Raw genomic sequence first — 21,273 nt, 5'->3', positions numbered from 1 at the left:
AATTTAACCACAAGATTCCGCACATGGGCCCTCATTCCGAGTCGTTCGCTCAGTAAATTTAATTGCATCGCAGCGATTTTCCTCTTAGTGCGCATGCGCAATGTCCGCACTGCGACTGCGCCAAGTAAATTTGCTATGAAGATAGTATTTTTACTCACGGCTTTTTCATCGCTCAGGCGATCGTAGTGTGATTGACAGGAAATGGGTGTTACTGGGCGGAAACAGGCCGTTTTATGGGCGTGTGGGAAAAAACGCTACCGTTTCCGGAAAAAACGCAGGAGTGGCCGGAGAAACGGGGGAGTGTCTGGGCGAACGCTGGGAGTGTTTGTGACGTCAAACCAGGAACGACAAGCCCTGAACTGATCGCAGATGTCGAGTAAGTATGAAGCTACTCTGAAACTGCTAAGAGGTGTGCTAATCGCAATATTGCGAATACATTGTTCGCAATTTTAAGATGCTAAGATACACTCCCAGTAGGCGGCGGCTTAGCGTGAGCAACTCTGCTAAAATCGCCTTGCGAGCGAACAACTCGGAATGAGGGCCATGATCAGCATTTTGTTACTCTGAACCCCCATGCTTAAGTCTGGTTGGTTTGCAAAGCTGAGCTGTAGCCCTGCCCTTTGTTGGTGAGGTTCTATCAGAAGGACCTGTTGCATGTATATTGCAAAAAGCACAAGAGATAGGACAGAATCTTGAGGAACATTACATGGCAATGATAAGTATACTCCAGAAGATTAAAATGGTTTCTCACCTGAGTGGTCTATTGTGTGCAACAAAAGCTTATTTCTCAGAGTATGGAAATGGCCTCTCACCTTTGTGACTTCTCTGATGTGTAACAAGAACTAATGTCCGTGAAAAACATTTCCCACTCAGAACATGGAAATGGCTTCTCACCTTTGTGACTTCTCTGATGTGTAACAAGAACTAATGTCCGTGAAAAACATTTCCCACTCAGAACATGGAAATGGCTTCTCACCTGTGTGACTTCTCTGATGTATAACAAGAACTGATTTCCGTGCAAAACATTTCCCACTCAGAACATGGAAATGGCTTCTCACCTGTGTCTCCTCTGATGTCTAACAAGATATAGTTTGTGTGCAAAACATTTACCACACTCAGAACATGGAAATGACTTCTCACCTGCGTGACTTCGCTGATGTTTAACAAGATGTGATTTCTGTGCAAAACATTTTCCACACTCAGAACATGGAAATGGCTTCTCACCTGTGTGACTTCGCTGATGTATAACAAAAACTGATTTCCGTGCAAAACATTTTCCACACTCAGAACATGGAAATGGCTTCTCACCTGTGTGACTTCGCTGATGTATAACAAGAACTGATTTCCGTGCAAAACATTTCCCACACTCAGAACATAAAATTGGCTTCTCATCTGTGTGGCTTCTCTGATGTTTAACAAGATCTGATTTCTGTGTAAAACATTTCCCACACTCAGAACATGGAAATGGCTTCTCACCTGTGTGACTTCTCTGATGTTTAACAAGATATGATTTGTGTGCAAAACATTTCCCACACTCAGAACATGGAAATGGCTTCTCACCTGTGTGACTTCTCTGATGTTTAACAAGATCTGATTTCTGTGTAAAACATTTCCCACACTCAGAACATGGAAATGGCTTCTCACCTGTGTGACTTCTCTGATGTTTAACAAGATCTGATTTCTGTGTAAAACATTTCCCACACTCAGAGCATAGAAATGGCTTCTCACCTGTGTGACTTTGCTGATGTGTAACAAGATGTGATTTCCGTGTAAAATATTTCCCACACTCGGAGCATGAAAATGTCTTCTCACCTGTGTGACTTCTTTCATGTTTAGTAAGATTTGATTTGTCTGAAAAACATTTCCCACACTCAGAACATGGAAATGGCTTCTCACCAGTGTGACTTCGCTGATGTGTAATAAGATCTGATTTCCGTGTAAAACATTTTTTACACTCAGAGCAAGAAAACAGATTCTCACCTGTGTGACTCCTCTGATGTACAACAAGATCTGATTTGTATTTAAAATATTTCCCACACTCAGAACATGGAAATGGCTTCTCACCTGTGTGACTTCTGTGATGTATAACAAGATGTGATTTACTTACACAACATTTCCCACACTCAGAGCAAGAAAACAGCGTCTCAACTGTGTGACTTCTGTGACGTATAACAAGAGCTGATTTGTGTGCAAAACATTTCCCACACTCAGAACATGGGAATGCCTTCTCACCTGTGTGACTTTGCTGATGGGTAACAAGTTGGGATTTTTGTGTAACACATTTCCCACACTCAGAACATGGAAATGCCTTCTCACCTGTGTGACTTCTCTGATGTATAACAAGTTGTGATTTGTATGTAAAACATTTCCCACACTCAGAACATATCAGTGGCCTTCCACCTGCCTTACCTGTGTGTGGGTTAATACGCTTTGTGTTCTGTGTAAAACATTTGGCATCTATAGAACAGGGAAACACTGTATCTACTGTCAGAGCTGTAACAGATGCACCAATATCAGAGTGATCAGGAGAACATTTCCCAGGATCAGAGGGATCAGCTGATAGAGCTGGATGTATAATTGGGGTGATGGGATTAGCTCCTGGAGAATCCTGTATACTGTCATTATCTTTTATGTCACAATCCGGGGATAACATTATATGTCCTTCTGAGATATTCCTGCTTGTGTGTCCATCTGCTGGAAATAAAATACATTATGGAAATGTGACATTTTCTGTAACAATATTAATCTTGTAAACAATAGGAGAAGACGACTCTCTGGGACACTTAATTGTAAATGTGTGTGTATAATAAAACATAACTTTTAATGAAGGCTTTATAAGAGAACACCTCCTGAGAACACTCACAATAACAAATGTAATATTATAATAAGACTTAGATATATCTCTCTCTTATAACTAACCATGAAACATGAATAGAGATGTAGTCACTCGCCAAGTCCTATGTCAGCACCAATGTAAAACAATGGATGGGGAACATATCGTATGAATTGGAGATTCTAGATGAACAATAACATCAGTCATATGAGCTGATAGATCAGAGAACAATACAATAGATACAAATATTCTCCCAAGCGCTTGCACAGAGAAAACAGTAGCAGCCTATGTGAACACAAAAAGGAGCTTTCACCAAACCCCTGAGTGCAACAGTGATTTAAAGGGAGTGGCCACACGTGGCGCTTCTGTTCAAAAATTCATGAAAGATAGCTTACACAATAATAACTGTTGGTAAATTTCATCAAATCAGATATTCATCATAATATGGATTATTGATCCTAAAAACAAGGAAAAAACCAATAGTGCAAATAAAAGATGGCACCAAAAAACGGAGGATTTGCTTTATTGGTCCCACTCACATGGATATAAAAGAATCAATGCATATCACCCTCATGGGTTTATCGTAGAAATCAATACGATCCTTATCATCAGCATATGGTCAACACGACAGCATTCCTTGGGCAACTAAAACTTAAAAAAGCAATATAGTGCAATTCTGTGGATGATTTTAAATAGGTGTTTAATATGACATTGCACTCACATGGATATAGAAGAATCAATGCATATCACCCTCGTGGGGTTATCGTTGATATCAATACGATCCTTATCGTCAGCATATGGTCAATACGACAGCATTCCTTAGGCAACTAAAACTTAAAAAAGCAATATAGTGCAATTCTGTGGATGATTTTTTTAAAAATGGATGTTTAATATGACATTGCACTCACATAAAAATATAACATAAAAGCATATATCACCAGTTCCCTGGTATTGGATTCCCCAACAGTCAAAAAGGTCCTGATGTCTTTGGAGCTCCTCACATAGTCAGATGTATCGCCCAAATGCTGGGAAGACGGTGCAGAAACTCCAGGATCCACTTAAGACTGCTAGGTTAGAGAAAGTTCCAGAGTCCCCTTTGTCCTGCTTAAACGCGTTTTCGGATCCTATGATCCTTCCTCAGAAGCATAAGGTCCAAGGGGAACCTATTCCACCTTTTGTACTTACCATAATTTGTTACATCAGGAACAGCTGTAAGACAGCGCTATTCCGGACATCAGAAGCGGAAGTGCGTCACCGGAAGTGACGCCAATGCGTTCCACAGCCTCCGGTTGGACTTCCTGTTTGCGTTCCAGCTGAGAAGAAGATCCAGACGTAGAGGAGCGGAATAATATTACCGGAAGTGACGTATTTCGCGTTCCATGAGTGTCTCACAGACTTCCTGTTTGCGTTCCAGCAACAGGAAGTGCTTCTATATTGTAGCGATTTTTCAGTCAATGGATGGTATCTTCTTTCCAATAATGTTAATCTTATCCAACATCATAGATAAGTCCATATAGGCATGCCCAACATGAAACATAAATATAAAAATGCAATGTTAAAAACATTGCAAAAAGTACATAAATACATATAATACATAACGATTCAGTATTGTACAGGAATGTAAGAAAAAAGCTCCTTTGAACATTAAAGAGTAGATCAGTATTTTAAGAACCATTTCAATTCGAAATCGTTGTTTAAACCAGCTGGTATTAATGTGCCAAGTTTGTATATCCAGCGCATTTCAGATTTTGCAAGAGAAACTTCAATATCCTTATTGCGCCAAGTGGGATTTATTAATTGAATCCCCCAGAAGGATTTTATTCCATTTGGACTACAACCATGCACCTTTTTAAAGTGTGCTGAAAGAGAGTGAGTTTCCAGACCTTTTCTGATATTATATAAATGTTCAGAAAGTCTCACTTTTAGATTACGAGTGGTTTTCCCCACATATACAAGCCCACATTTGCATTCTATTGCGTAAACCACGTTCTTTGAGTTACACGTTATAAATTCTTGTATTGAGTGTTTATTTTTATTTACCTCAAAGTCTTTAATTTTACTGGTGCCTGTTGTTGCCCTACACATGTTACACATGGCGCAACGGTGAAAACCTTTGGTTCTTATACTGCTTCTTTTCATTGGTTCAATAGAACTGTGAACCAATTTGTCTTTAAGTGAACGGGATTTCCTGTAAATAAATACAGGTTTGGCAGGTAATTCATTCCCCAAGATAGGGTCCTTTTTAAGGATATTCCAGTGTCTTCTAAAGACATTTTCAATTTCCCTAAACTGGGAATTATATTCTGATATGAAGGCCCATTTAGTGTTGTCTGTTTTATTCTTCTGTTTATTCTCGCTGTTCCCAATCAATTCTGTTCTATCTAAACAGTCAACCCTTTCACGTGTTTCTATGAGGGATTTTTCATCATAACCTTTCTCTCGGAAACGATCCATCATCTCGTCTGTTTCCTTATTGTATATCTCCACTTCTGTGCAGTTGCGTTTTGAGCGTATGAATTGGCTATATGGAATGCCGTCTAACCAATTTGCATGATGTTGGCTAGTTTTCTGAATAAGGCTATTCGAATCTGTGGGTTTCCGATATAATCGGGTTTGCAAGCCCAGCTCATTCACATAAATGCACAGATCCAGGAAGATTATTTCTTTAGTACTTTTGGTTATGACAAGATTAATATTAAAATTATTTGAGTTGAGGATTTCACAAAAGGAGTCAAGTTCATCAGAACTCCCATCCCACACAAAAAGAAGGTCGTCAATGTAGCGACGCCAGAGCACCAGGCCCGCCCCGAGCACACCACCCTGCCATACTGTGAGGTCTTCCCAGTAGGCCATAAATAGGTTAGCGTAACTCGGGGCGAACCTGGTGCCCATCGCTGTCCCTACCTTCTGCAGATAATAAGTCCCATTGAAGACAAAATAGTTATTTCTAAGAATAAATCTTATGCTTTCTGTCAAAAACCATTTTAGGTCTATTGAGTAATCAGATGCTTCCAAAAAATAATTGATAGCTTCTATTCCCTTGTCCTCCTGTATAATTGTGTATAATGAGGACACATCAGCACTCACTAAGACATAATTTTGACTCCACGTGATATTCTTCAAAATATTCAGCACATCTCCTGTATCTTTGAGGAAAGCTTTTGTTTTCCTTACTAGTGGCTGCAGATAGTGATCAACCACTGAAGACAAGTTTGCTGTGATACTATTTACACCGGATACTATTGGTCGGCCAGGAGGGTGGAGGGGGTCCTTATGGACTTTCGGCAGTGTATAGATAGTGGGAATGGAAGGGTATTCCACAATTATGTACTCATATTCTGATTTTGTAATGACCCCTTTTGATAAGGCATTATCCATAAATTCTCGCAATGCCTTAATCATTCTAGGTGTCGGATCTCCCTTTAGTTTACTATAGGTGATGCCATCATTTAGTTGGCGATCAATCTCCACTATGTAATCTGCCTTGTCCATAAGGACCACTCTTTTTGGATGACGTAGAACAAATATTAAAGAGGAAACGTAGAAATTGCAACCTGACAAGAAGGGAATGGGAGGCGTTGAAAAGTTTAAGGGCGGATGATCAATTGATCATCAAACCGGCCGATAAAGGTGGGGGAGTGGTCCTTATGGAAAAGGCAGATTACATAGTGGAGATTGATCGCCAACTAAATGATGGCATCACCTATAGTAAACTAAAGGGAGATCCGACACCTAGAATGATTAAGGCATTGCGAGAATTTATGGATAATGCCTTATCAAAAGGGGTCATTACAAAATCAGAATATGAGTACATAATTGTGGAATACCCTTCCATTCCCACTATCTATACACTGCCGAAAGTCCATAAGGACCCCCTCCACCCTCCTGGCCGACCAATAGTATCCGGTGTAAATAGTATCACAGCAAACTTGTCTTCGGTGGTTGATCACTATCTGCAGCCACTAGTAAGGAAAACAAAAGCTTTCCTCAAAGATACAGGAGATGTGCTGAATATTTTGAAGAATATCACGTGGAGTCAAAATTATGTCTTAGTGAGTGCTGATGTGTCCTCATTATACACAATTATACAGGAGGACAAGGGAATAGAAGCTATCAATTATTTTTTGGAAGCATCTGATTACTCAATAGACCTAAAATGGTTTTTGACAGAAAGCATAAGATTTATTCTTAGAAATAACTATTTTGTCTTCAATGGGACTTATTATCTGCAGAAGGTAGGGACAGCGATGGGCACCAGGTTCGCCCCGAGTTACGCTAACCTATTTATGGCCTACTGGGAAGACCTCACAGTATGGCAGGGTGGTGTGCTCGGGGCGGGCCTGGTGCTCTGGCGTCGCTACATTGACGACCTTCTTTTTGTGTGGGATGGGAGTTCTGATGAACTTGACTCCTTTTGTGAAATCCTCAACTCAAATAATTTTAATATTAATCTTGTCATAACCAAAAGTACTAAAGAAATAATCTTCCTGGATCTGTGCATTTATGTGAATGAGCTGGGCTTGCAAACCCGATTATATCGGAAACCCACAGATTCGAATAGCCTTATTCAGAAAACTAGCCAACATCATGCGAATTGGTTAGACGGCATTCCATATAGCCAATTCATACGCTCAAAACGCAACTGCACAGAAGTGGAGATATACAATAAGGAAACAGACGAGATGATGGATCGTTTCCGAGAGAAAGGTTATGATGAAAAATCCCTCATAGAAACACGTGAAAGGGTTGACTGTTTAGATAGAACAGAATTGATTGGGAACAGCGAGAATAAACAGAAGAATAAAACAGACAACACTAAATGGGCCTTCATATCAGAATATAATTCCCAGTTTAGGGAAATTGAAAATGTCTTTAGAAGACACTGGAATATCCTTAAAAAGGACCCTATCTTGGGGAATGAATTACCTGCCAAACCTGTATTTATTTACAGGAAATCCCGTTCACTTAAAGACAAATTGGTTCACAGTTCTATTGAACCAATGAAAAGAAGCAGTATAAGAACCAAAGGTTTTCACCGTTGCGCCATGTGTAACATGTGTAGGGCAACAACAGGCACCAGTAAAATTAAAGACTTTGAGGTAAATAAAAATAAACACTCAATACAAGAATTTATAACGTGTAACTCAAAGAACGTGGTTTACGCAATAGAATGCAAATGTGGGCTTGTATATGTGGGGAAAACCACTCGTAATCTAAAAGTGAGACTTTCTGAACATTTATATAATATCAGAAAAGGTCTGGAAACTCACTCTCTTTCAGCACACTTTAAAAAGGTGCATGGTTGTAGTCCAAATGGAATAAAATCCTTCTGGGGGATTCAATTAATAAATCCCACTTGGCGCAATAAGGATATTGAAGTTTCTCTTGCAAAATCTGAAATGCGCTGGATATACAAACTTGGCACATTAATACCAGCTGGTTTAAACAACGATTTCGAATTGAAATGGTTCTTAAAATACTGATCTACTCTTTAATGTTCAAAGGAGCTTTTTTCTTACATTCCTGTACAATACTGAATCGTTATGTATTATATGTATTTATGTACTTTTTGCAATGTTTTTAACATTGCATTTTTATATTTATGTTTCATGTTGGGCATGCCTATATGGACTTATCTATGATGTTGGATAAGATTAACATTATTGGAAAGAAGATACCATCCATTGACTGAAAAATCGCTACAATATAGAAGCACTTCCTGTTGCTGGAACGCAAACAGGAAGTCTGTGAGACACTCATGGAACGCGAAATACGTCACTTCCGGTAATATTATTCCGCTCCTCTACGTCTGGATCTTCTTCTCAGCTGGAACGCAAACAGGAAGTCCAACCGGAGGCTGTGGAACGCATTGGCGTCACTTCCGGTGACGCACTTCCGCTTCTGATGTCCGGAATAGCGCTGTCTTACAGCTGTTCCTGATGTAACAAATTATGGTAAGTACAAAAGGTGGAATAGGTTCCCCTTGGACCTTATGCTTCTGAGGAAGGATCATAGGATCCGAAAACGCGTTTAAGCAGGACAAAGGGGACTCTGGAACTTTCTCTAACCTAGCAGTCTTAAGTGGATCCTGGAGTTTCTGCACCGTCTTCCCAGCATTTGGGCGATACATCTGACTATGTGAGGAGCTCCAAAGACATCAGGACCTTTTTGACTGTTGGGGAATCCAATACCAGGGAACTGGTGATATATGCTTTTATGTTATATTTTTATGTGAGTGCAATGTCATATTAAACATCCATTTTTAAAAAAATCATCCACAGAATTGCACTATATTGCTTTTTTAAGTTTTAGTTGCCTAAGGAATGCTGTCGTATTGACCATATGCTGACGATAAGGATCGTATTGATATCAACGATAACCCCACGAGGGTGATATGCATTGATTCTTCTATATCCATGTGAGTGCAATGTCATATTAAACACCTATTTAAAATCATCCACAGAATTGCACTATATTGCTTTTTTAAGTTTTAGTTGCCCAAGGAATGCTGTCGTGTTGACCATATGCTGATGATAAGGATCGTATTGATTTCTACGATAAACCCATGAGGGTGATATGCATTGATTCTTTTATATCCATGTGAGTGGGACCAATAAAGCAAATCCTCCGTTTTTTGGTGCCATCTTTTATTTGCACTATTGGTTTTTTCCTTGTTTTTAGGATCAATAATCCATATTATGATGAATATCTGATTTGATGAAATTTACCAACAGTTATTATTGTGTAAGCTATCTTTCATGAATTTTTGAACAGAAGCGCCACGTGTGGCCACTCCCTTTAAATCACTGATAGATCAGAGAAATGTCTCCTAACGTTACTCCTGGAAGCATTGGTAAGGTAGCATTCCTTTATGTGTGTGCTCATACGCTGGTAAGCCTGTACATGTGTTACTCACCCTTATATAAGGTATATTGCTACAGCAGAGTAGGTGGAACAAGGTACTTTACATGCAATACACCATATAATACACTGCAATCATCATCATCTGATAGGTTATAATCCACTTTTACACCTCCATCATCAGTGTCTTACCTCTATATTCACAATAGTAATAAGGATGATGTGTGTACAGTAAGTATGATATAGAGAATTACATATCAGGATCTATATAGCTGCCGCCATACTTCTGGTTCTCATACATGTGCTACTGGCAGCAGTGAACATCTGAGTGAGAGTGCAGGGAAGACAGCAGAGTCTGATGAGAAAGAGATTGGATCTGCCTTTGCAGGGATGTACCTCACCTGTCACCCCTGTTATTATATAGAATAATAAATAAGAGGAGCGTGGTCCATCCAGACGTGCTTTCTGGAGATCTCCTCACTAAGTGGCTTCTTATCTAACCTACCTGATAGCTCTCAGCCACCGCTGGGACCAAGACCCAATCTATTAAGTCCACCACTCCTACTGCCTTAAAGCCGCTCCCTCCGGGCACCGTTCACTGCCGCGGCCTAGTGACGCTGCTGAAGCCACGGGCTGTATTCTGGGGCTAAGTATGCCCAAGTTTTCCTGTACACTCCTGACACCTGACTCGGAGGCACTTTTCGCTCAGTAGGGATCACTTGCTCTCCCACTCACACGGGTGCGCAGATTCCGCTACTGCTGGGGACAGAACGGGCTGCCCACAGTCAGTGGAGCCCGGCGGTGATATTGGGAAGTGAGATGACTGCCATTTTGGATCCTGGTGCCCGGCCATCGCATGCTTTGCCTTCAGTAAGGTTTAAAATTGATATAAGCTGCTAAATAAGTGTCCTGACGGCTGGACCGGGGTTACTACACTAAATTGCAGCATTTGCCTGGAGGTGAAACTACCTTCTATTTATATGGTACCACTATAATCTACTTCCTCTCAGTCTACATGCAGAGCCCAGTATCAAGTATCATCTGAGTACAGCTCATTACACTCTGATCACAACCTCACAGTATATTACTTTGTGGATTTATTCACTGAATATATTTTGCCATTTGTGTCTCTCTGGGCTGAGTACTTCACGTCTGTGATCACGCTGACCTCTAGTGGAATTTCTCGGTCATTACTGTGTTATTTGAGTTGCATTATATCATGTTTACGTGAAACTTTCAGTCGGCTACCCCTGTCATCCCGACTAAGAATGTCATTTTGAATGGAGTCATCTTGATGTAACTTCCTGACAGCGTACTACTGCTCCTTTTATTTATAGATCGTTTGAATTTTCCTATCTCTGGGAGGTCGGTCTCTTTGTAGCCGGCTTACCATGCCTCCAAAAAAAGTTTAAAAAAGGTACAAAATCGGCCCCGCCTGTCCATCTCTTTGGTACCTCGAATTCAGGTGGTCCTTCTGAGACCACTACAACATCATCTGCTTCTTCTTGTCAGTCGCACAGCCCAGCTGTAATGGCTGAAGACGTCTTAAGACATTCTAGATGGTCCTGTTACTTTACGCTCTATACATTCTATGGTATCTACATTTAAGGACTGAAATAACCTCAGAACTTAACTCTAATATTCAAGCTTTGAGGTCTGGTATCAGTGAGATTGGCACTCGTACAGACTAAGATGAAAGATATTGTTGCATCTCACAAAGATCTGATTTCAGCACATGACACCCTTCAGGAAGACCCGGTCTCTATTCGTGATAAAGTAATTGATTTAGAAGACTGGTCTCGGAGAAATAATATCAGAATAATGGTCGTTCCGGATTCTGCTACAAATGCTGAGCTTTATGATTATGCCACGGTCCTCTTTTCAGAAACTTTCACTGAAGGCTTCTGCCGCTGACCTTCTTATTGATAGGATCCATAGACTCCCAAAGTCCAAACAGACCCCTATCCAAGCACTGAGGGACACTCTGCTCAGGGTCCACTGTTTCATCTTAAAGAACACATTCTACAGGCTGCTTTGTCTTCCTCATCCACAGCTGAGTGCCTGGATAATCTGCAGATATTTCCCCTGCTATTCTGAAAAAGTGGGACACTCCTGTTGACAGTCCTTCATGACACTTAACCTAAACCAATCCCAGAGGAGTTGTCTTCCGTCTCGAAGTAAAATGCTAAAGGAGTAAGACTGTTGCAGACACTCAGTTTGTTTCCTACTGTAACTTGTGCCAACTGGGACTAAGTTACTGGGCATGGATCTATTTTTGGGCCAGATTTATTTGCTCTTGTTATTAGTTTAAAACATATATTTTTTTACTCTTTATTTCCTGTGCTATTTAATTACTATATGGTCTGAAATTCCACTGTTACGTATCATAATACCTTTCTAGAATGTTTGGGTGTTCAGGTAAAGCATGGCTGATTTGTCTAATATCCTGTTGCCCTTATAACGGGTGTTGGTAGAACCTACATTGGATATCAGGCCATGTTCTTGGCCTTTACCTCCTTTGGATACATTGGTTACATTGAGATATGATATTTCTTTGCACAATTGTTACTATGATGACTAGATTTTGCACTCTCGTATGGCTACTTGGGGTAGTCGGTGGGTTTCCCTCTTAGGCCCGACTGCAACCTTTTTCCACTTTTCTGTCACGGTTCCCTAGTGACGGAATCTCTAGCTCCTTTATGGACGCTATTTCTGTTTGTCTCCCATTTTTGTTCCCTATTTTTTTTTGTTGCTATTTGATAGATTGAAGTATGCACACGTCCTACAGACTCTATTGGACTTTACACAGATGATCCTAGATATTTCATACCATGATCTGATCTCTCTATCACGGTGAAGTTTTTAAGTCTTAATATAAAATGTCCTCATTCTCCCCGTAACAGACGTCTTGCAATAAAATATTTCACTGACCAGAAGGCGGCGGTGGTAGCCATTCAGGAATCACATGTTCCATTGCACTCTGCCCCTCAGTTTACCAATAACTACCCAACATGCTATATCTCCTGTGGTGTATCCATCCTTTCCCATAGATCCTGCCACTTTCACCTGGAAAGCAAGTGGGTGGATTGCAATGGTAGATATTGGATTCTAGTTGGGAAAATTCATTATAAATATGTCCCCCTCATGCCAGACCGCCCCGATTTCTGAAATATTTTTTTACAAAAGCTATAAGAAATTGTACTTCTCCTTATGGGGGATTTTAATCTTGTTCCAGACCCTCATCTTGATAGATCCTCCACTACTGATGAACAGACCAGTAATGCCGCCCGTTCCTCAGCTTCCTCATGCTCCCTTTATTAGCTGAATTTGACCTTTGACCGAGTAGTGAGAGGTAAGAATATACACAGCTTTTAGGCTGGCTGATTATAATAAATATATCTTCCTATTATCAGCATCTCAGATGGAAACTGTCTAGTAAGATGTTTGGGGTATTGTGTTCATAAGTAGGTGAAAGGGGACAGTTGTCCAGGATAAGATAAATTATGTTATACTGAATGACTACTGCACCCAGCATCACACACCCTGAGTGTAATATCTGGTAAGACAATGTTAGCGTATCCTTGCAGGGTATAAAGCCTAGAGACTTACACATAGCAGGTTAGTTCTGATTGAAGCTAGTTCTGTCTGCAGCGGATATAGACTTCTATTAACCCACATCAGTTTATTAAATACAGACAGAGTTATTAAAGAGGGATCCTGAGGACGACTGAGCTATATTGTTTAAACTACGTAATCGATGACCATCATCTGGGACAGATCATGAAACATCTGGGATAAGAGCTGAGTATTCTAATTTGTTCTTCCTATTATTGTAACTGAGTATAACTTGTTATTTGCAAGTTTTCATTGTTGTAACTTAGAGAAATAATAGGATTTTGGTTACCTATCGGTAAATCCTTTTCTTGTAGTCCGTAGAGGATGCTGGGGTCCATATTAGTACCATGGGGTATAGACGGGTCCACCAGGAGCCATTGGCACTCTAAGAGTTTAATAGTGTGGGCTGGCTCCTCCTTCTATGCCCCTCCTAACAGACTCAGTCTAGAAACTGTGCCCGAGACGACATACTTCGAGAGAAGGATATACACAGATAGTGGCGAGATTCATACCAGCTCACACAACAAGGCAAATCCGGCTAACATGCCGGAAAACTCAGCAACAGCTGACACAGTACTGAAACATTAAAGAACGCAAAACTTACCTAGGAACCAGGCAGTACTGAACCAAATAACTACTGCAGGATAAAGAAGCACAGGGCGGGCACCCAGCATCCTCTACGGACTACGAGAAAAGGATTCACCGGTAAGTAATTAAAATCCTATTTTCTCTTACATCCTAGAGGATGCTGGAGCCATATTAGTACCATGGGGATGTATCAAAGCACCCAGAATGGGCGGGAGAGCACGCAGGCTCCTGCAGAACTGCTTGACCAAAGTTGAGGTCCTCAGGAGGCCAAAGTATCGAACTTGTAAAACCTAGCAAACGCGTTTGACCCAGACCAAGTAGCCGCTCGGCTAAGCTGCAAAGCCGAGACACCCCGGGCAGCCGCCCAGGAAGAACCCACTTTACGAGTAGAGTGGGCCTTAACAGATTTTAGACACGACAATCTTGCCATAGAACATGCATGCTGGATGGGGAACCTGATCCAGCGAGAAATTGTCTGTTTAGAAGCAGGACACCCAATTTTCTTGGGCTCATACAGGACAGAGAGTCTGACTTTCTGTGACGAGCAGTCCTCTACACATAGCTCTTCAAAGCCCTCACAACATCCAAGGCCTTTGAAGCAATTGAGAAGTCAGTAGCCACTGGCACCATAATAAGTTGGTTGATATGAAAAGACGACACAACCTTAGGAAAGTACTGTTGACGTGTCCCGAGTGCCCTATCTTCAGGGAAGACCAAATAGGGACTTTTACAGGACAAAGCCCTCAATTCCGACACACATCGCACAGAATCTAAGGCCAACAAAGTGACAGCCTTCCAAGTGAGAAACTTGACCTCAACCTCCTGTAGAGGCTCAAACCAATCTGATTGAAGGAAATGCAACACTACGTCCAAATCCCAGGGCGCCGTCGGCACCACAAAGGAAGGCTAGATATGCAGAACCCCTTTCAAAAAAGTCTGAACCTCTGGGAGGGCAGCTAATTGTTTCTGGAAGAAAATGGTTAAAGACGAAATCTGGACCTTGAGGGATCCCAATCTCAGGCCCATATCCACTCCTGTTTGCAGGAATAGGAGAAACCATCCAAGTTGAAACTCCACCGCAGGAAACTTCATGGATTCACACCAAGACACATATTTTTTCCAAATGTGATGGTAATGTTTAGATGTTACCCCCTTCCTAGCCTGTATCAGGGTATGAATAACTGCACTCGGAATACCCTTCCGAGCTAAGATCTGACGCTCAACCACCATGCCGTCAAACGTAGCCATGTTAAGTCCTGAGAAGCGAACGACCCCTGTATTAGAAGATACTCCCGTAGAGGCAGAGGCCTTGGATCTTCCAGTAGTAGATCCAGCAGATCCATGTACCAAGCCCTCCTTGGCCAGTCTGGAGCAATGAGGATTGCCAGAACTTTTGTTTTTATTACAAGCTGTAGAACGAATGAGAGGAAGTGGAGGGAACACATACACTGATGGGAACACCCACGGTGTCACCAGTGCGTCCACCGCCACTGCTTGTGGGTCTCTCAACCTCTGCAGCTTTTTGTTGAGGCAGGAGGCCATCATTTCTATGTGGGTAACCCCCCACCAACCTGTTACCTCCTCAAACACCTCCGGGTGGAGGCCCCATTGTCCTGGATGGAGATCGTGTCTGCAGAGGAAGTCTGCTTCCCAGTTGTCAACTCCCGGAATGAAGATTGCCGACATCGCCACCGTGTGTCTTTCTACCCAGAGGAGGATTCTTGTCACCTCTGACATTGCAGCCTTGCTCTTCGTTCCACCTTGTCGGTTAATGTAGGCCACTGTGGTCACGTTGTCCGACTGCACCTGAACAGCTCGATCCTGTAGAAGGTGTGCTGCTTGAAGAAGGCCGTTGTACACGGCTCTTAACTCCAGGATGTTTATTGGAAGAAAGGATTCCTGACTTGACCACCTTCCTTGGAAGGTTTCCCCTTGAGTGACTGCACCCCAACCTCTGAGACTTGCATCCGTGGTTAGAAGGATCCAGTCCTGAACACTGAACCTTCAGCCCTCCAGAAGCTGAGGCAGTTGCAGCCACCAGAGGAGTGAAATCCTTGCTTTCGGCGACAGACGTATCCTCTGGTGTATGTTTAGGTGAGATCCCGACCACTGGTCCAGGAGATCCAGTTGAAAGGACAGAGCATGAAACCTTCCGTACAGCAGAGCCTCATAGGAGGCAACCATCTTCCCCAGAAGGCGGATGCACTGATGAACTGATATCCGGGCAGGATTCAAGACATCCCCGACCATTGTTTGTATCACCAATGCTTTCTCCACCGGTAGAAACACCTCCGTGTTGAGGATCATCCCCAGGAAAGACACCCTCCTTATCGGCTCCAGATGAGACTTTGGAAGGTTCAGGATCCACCCATGATCCCAGAGTAGTTGAGTTGAGAGCGCAATACTCTGCAACAGCTTCTCCTTGGAAGATGCCTTTATCAGCAGATCATCCAATATCTATAGAAGGTGTGAGAGGGCTTGTTCATTCTAGTCCTAGCGGGCCGAAAGGACTGACGTGTTGGGAGAAAAAGGTTTCTTCATAGCCGGTGCAGCTGAGGAAAGAAAAGGAGCCTTACCCACGGCAGCCGTGGCAATCCACGCATCCAGCGCCTCCCCAGAAAGAGCCTGACCTGTATAGGGTAGTTTCTCCACACTTTTCCTGGATTCCGCATCCGCAGACCACTGGCACAGCCAGAGACCCCTGCGAGCCGAGACGGACATGGCGGATATCCCCGCAGCCATGGAACCCAGATCCTTCATGGAATCTACCAGGAACCATGCAGAATCCTGTATGTTACGTAAAAACAAATCAACGTCACCTTTATCCATCATAGTCAAGTCATCCTGCAGAGTGATTGACCACTTTACTATTGCTTTTGAAATCCATGCACAGGCAATAGTGGACCGCAGGATCACCCCCGTAGCCGTGTAAATGGATTTGAGCGTAGCATCCACCTTGCGATCTGCCGGATCTTTCAACGTGGTGGATCCCGGGACAGGTAAGACTTTTTCTCCGGGTTTTCCCAGGATTTTTCAAATATTGCATTTAATTCCTTAGATGCAGGGAAGGTGGGCGGGGCTTTCTTACTATCCGTGAAAAAGGCCTCCTCAACTTGCTCAGGGGTTGTGTCAGCAATATTCAACACATCCCGCATGGCCTCAATCATCTACTGCACCCCCTTGGCAAGTGATGCCGTCCCCTTCGACCCATCACCGTCTGCCATGTCAGAATCGGTATCCGTGTCACCCTGCGTAATGTGGGCAAGATCACGTGTGTGAGAATGTACCGCAGGGGACCCCGAGGGAACAGGACCAGGACATACAGCCATAGAGGACTGTAATACCTGAGTGGCAGTTTCAGTCCTAGCAACCCTCTCAGAAATCTGAGAAATAACCCCCCTAAGAGAGTCTGACCACTCCGGTTCCCTAGCCGGGATCTGCGCTACAACAGTGCAATCCTGATTACATGGGATGGGATCTTCCTGAGAAGATATATTCTCTGCAGCATAGGAGACAGAGTCTCTAGACATGTTTGCTTGTACACCCCACATACACTCAGAGATTGGAGCCAACCCACACACAGCGCTATATAGGTATAGGGAGACCCCAAACCAGCGCTGACTGTGCATCTTAATAGGTGACCCTGTCTATATACAACCTCCCCCCCTTCTACCGTACAGATAGCTGGAGTTGCTCTGGAGGGACTGCTCTTCACAGGCAGCGTGGATCCAGACAGGAAAATGGCGCTGAACGCTGCTGGGTCCGTTCTGAGAAGCTCCGCCCCCGTAATGACGCTGTCTTTCCACTCTTGAAGATTATCCTGGCATGAGGATTTTTGGTGCTGGCTGAGATCCAGGGACCCCGACAGGCTGTGTGTTCAGTAGATCCAGGGACCCCGACAGGCTGTGTGGCCAGTATAGGGTGTCAGCGTCGGCTCAGGGCGTCCCACACAGCGCCGCACCAAGTGCTGCTGAGCACCGGAGCGCAGTTATTACTGCGCTCCCTACCCTGTTGCCGCCATCTTCACATCGGCTCCACGCTTGCCAGGGGCCGATGACTCTTCAGCTCTGCAAGGGGTTGGCGGCATGCTGCTGGGGCGAGCGTTCCCCTGCGGCTGGCAGCGATCTATCCTCTCTGGAGCTCGGTGTCCAGTCAGCGGAGACAGTGGCTCAGACCCCGCATGGCGGACACTACTCCCCCTCAGTCCCTCTATGCAGGGAAGCTGTTGCCAGCAGCCTCCCTATAAAAAAAAAAAACTCTAAAAAAACTTTTACTAAAGAAGCTCAGTAGAGCTCCCCTAGCTGTGACCGGCTCCTCCGGGCACATTTTCTAAACAGGGGGAAGAGTGAGGAAGAGACTGGTCAGATCTCTGGGCTGGTAACACACAGTGACATGATGTGAGGGAGAGAGCAGGAGTGTAATAGGGGCTGATGGCTCCTGATATATGAGATACACCAGAGAGTGTGGGGAGGAGACTGGTCAGATCTCTGGGCTGGTAACACACAGTGACATGATGTGAGGGGAGAGCAGGAGTATAATAGGGGCTGATGGCTCCTGATGTATGAGATACACCAGAGAGTGTGGGGAGGAGACTGGTCAGATCTCTGGGCTGGTAACACAGTGACATGATGTGAGGGGGAGAGCAGGAGTATAATAGGGGATGATGGCTCCTGATGTATGAGATACACCAGAGAGTGTGGGGAGGAGACTGGTCAGATCTCTGGGCTGGTAACACACAGTGACATGATGTGAGGGGAGAGCAGGAGTGTAATAGGGGATGATGGCTCCTGATGTATGAGATACACCAGAGAGTGTGGGGAGGAGACTGGTCAGATCTCTGGGCTGGTAACACAGTGACATGATGTGAGGGAGAGCAGGAGTACAATACGGGATGATGGCTCCTGATGTATGAGATACACCAGATAGTGTGGGGAGGAGACTGGTCAGATCTCTGGGCTGGTAACACACAGTGACATGATGTGTGGGAGAGAGCAGGAGTATAATAGGGGCTGATGGCTCCTGATGTATGAGATACACCAGACAGTGTGGGGAGGAGACTGGTTAGATCTCTGGGCTAGTAACACACAGTGACATGATGTGAGGGGGAGAGCAGGAGTATAATAGGGGCTGATGGCTCCTGACTACCTCACTGGGCAAATATATTTCCCTCATTAGTGTGTACTGACAGAGGAGGGTGTAGGATAAGAGATTGCTGTAGTGACTGAGCAAGGAGAATATGTGACTCTTTTCTGTAATAAGTGTTTATTACTCACCTGTGCTGATATCTGTAGGGATCTCCTCCTCCTTACACTGCTGATCACCCCTCACATACGTCTCTTCTTCTCCCTCTATATCTTCTGCCTTTATATCAGTCACATACGTCTCTTCTTCTCCCTCTATATCTTCTGCCTTTATATCAGTTACATACGTCTCTTCTTTTCCCTCTATATCTTCTGCCTTTATATCAGTCACATACATCTCTTCTTCTCCCTCTATAGCTTCTATTTTAATATCAGACAGACGTTCTACCTAAAAAAAAAAAAAACACTATAATGACATTTGCATACAGTCAGATTAAACTGAGGTGAAACAGTATAATATCAGTGTATAAGACACACAGCTCCTCTACAGATCATATAGTGACAGTCACTTTGGTATATTGGGGAGACCATAAATACCACCTACCTGATCCTCCTGTGGGATCCTGTGATTCTCCTCTGTACAATCCTGGGAATACAGAGGACGGGGACATCTCTCTGGGGTATCTCTGTTACTGGGCCCATCTGTAGGAGACACACAGTGACTGAGTACAGTGTATATATGTGATTATCAGATGATGTGTGTATATAGGGGCTCCCATACCTGCTCTCCCCTGTACAATACATGACAGTCTCCTCTTACCCAGTGATGTGAGGGGCCGGTGATTCTCCATCATCACGTCCTTGTACAGACCCCTGTGTTCCTCTATATACTCCCCCTCCTGCATGGAGACATAGACAGTGACTTCCTGACACCTTATAGGAACCTGACACACAGTGATACAGTCATCACCCAGACACGTCCCCTGGTGTTACTGTATAATGCCCCATTCCCAGCAGTCACCTCTCCAGTCATCACCCAGACACATTCCCTGGTGTTACTGTATAATGTCCCGTTCCCAGCAGTCACCTCTCCAGTCATCACCCAGACACATCCACTGGTGTTACTGTATAATGTCCTATTCCCAGCAGTCACCTCTCCAGTCATCACCCAGACACATCCCCCGGTGTTACTGTATAATGCCCCATTCCCAGCAGTCACCTCTCCAGTCATCACCCAGACACATCCCCTGGTGTTACTGTATAATGCCCCATTCCCAGCAGTCACCTCTCCAGTCATCACCCAGACACATCCCCTGGTGTTACTGTATAATGCCCCATTCCCAGCAGTCACCTCTCCAGTCATCACCCAGACACATCCCCTGGTGTTACTGTATAATGCCCCATTCCCAGCAATCACCTCTCCAGTCATCACCCAGACACGTCCCCTGGTGTTACTGTATAATGTCCCATTCCCAGCAGTCACCTCTCCAGTCATCTCCCAGACACATCCCCTGGTGTTACTGTATAATGCCCCATTCCCAGCAGCCACCTCTCCAGTCCTCACCCAGACACATCCCCTGGTGTTACTGTATAATGCCCCATTCCCAGCTGCCACCTCTCCAGTCATCACCCAGACACGTTCCCTGGTGTTACCATATAATACCCCATTCCCAGCAGTCACATCTCCAGTCATCACCCAGACACATCCCCTGGTGTTACTGTATAATGTCCCATTCCCAGCAGTCACCTCTCCAGTCATCACCCAGACACGTCCCCTGGTGTTACTGTATAATGCCCCATTCCCAGCAGTCACCTCTCCAGTCATCACCCAGACACGTCCCCTGGTGTTACTGTATAATGCCCCATTCCCAGCAGTCACCTCTCCAGTCATCACCCAGACACGTCCCCTGGTGTTACTGTATAATGCCCCATTCCCAGCAGTCACCTCTCCAGTCATCACCCAGACACGTCCCCTGGTGTTACTGTATAATGCCCCATTCCCAGCAGTCACCTCTCCAGTCATCACCCAGACACATCCCCCGGTGTTACTGTATAATGTCCCATTCCCAGCAGTCACCTCTCCAGTCATCACCCAGACACATCCCCCGGTGTTACTGTATAATGTCCCATTCCCAGCAGTCACCTCTCCAGTCATCACCCAGACACGTCCCCCGGTGTTACTGTATAATGCCCCATTCCCAGCAGTCACCTCTCCAGTCATCACCCAGACACGTCCCCTGGTGTTACTGTATAATGCCCCATTCCCAGCAGTCACCTCTCCAGTCATCACCCAGA

At 44.0% G+C, this 21,273-nt stretch overlaps 1 protein-coding gene across 1 annotated transcript; it reads right to left on the bottom strand.

Moving 5' to 3' along the window:
* Positions 1-259: 259 nt before the first annotated feature.
* Positions 260-19,413, bottom strand: LOC134983831 (zinc finger protein 260-like). The gene is made up of 2 exons (XM_063949455.1): positions 19,171-19,413; positions 260-2,694 (listed from the first exon to the last, which is right to left on the bottom strand). Exons 1-2 carry the CDS (start codon positions 19,373-19,375, stop codon positions 1,055-1,057), a joined length of 1,845 nt encoding a protein of 614 aa, XP_063805525.1. The 5' UTR covers positions 19,376-19,413; the 3' UTR covers positions 260-1,054.
* Positions 19,414-21,273: the final 1,860 nt, after the last annotated feature.

The sequence above is a fragment of the Pseudophryne corroboree genome (genome assembly GCF_028390025.1).
Source record: "Pseudophryne corroboree isolate aPseCor3 chromosome 3 unlocalized genomic scaffold, aPseCor3.hap2 SUPER_3_unloc_26, whole genome shotgun sequence".
Lineage (NCBI taxonomy): Eukaryota > Metazoa > Chordata > Amphibia > Anura > Myobatrachidae > Pseudophryne > Pseudophryne corroboree.
This window is presented reverse-complemented; position numbering and strand designations above follow the sequence as displayed.

What these genes read in the sequence shown, in the direction of transcription:
- LOC134983831 (XM_063949455.1), bottom strand. Translation starts at nt 19,375, where the DNA reads ATGTATGTGACTGATATAAAGGCAGAAGATATAGAGGGAAAAGAAGAG. An exon ending in CCCTACAGATATCAGCACAG is followed by an intron (nt 2,695 to 19,170) that starts GTGAGTAATAAA and finishes TTTTATTTCCAG; the next exon opens with CAGATGGACACACAAGCAGG.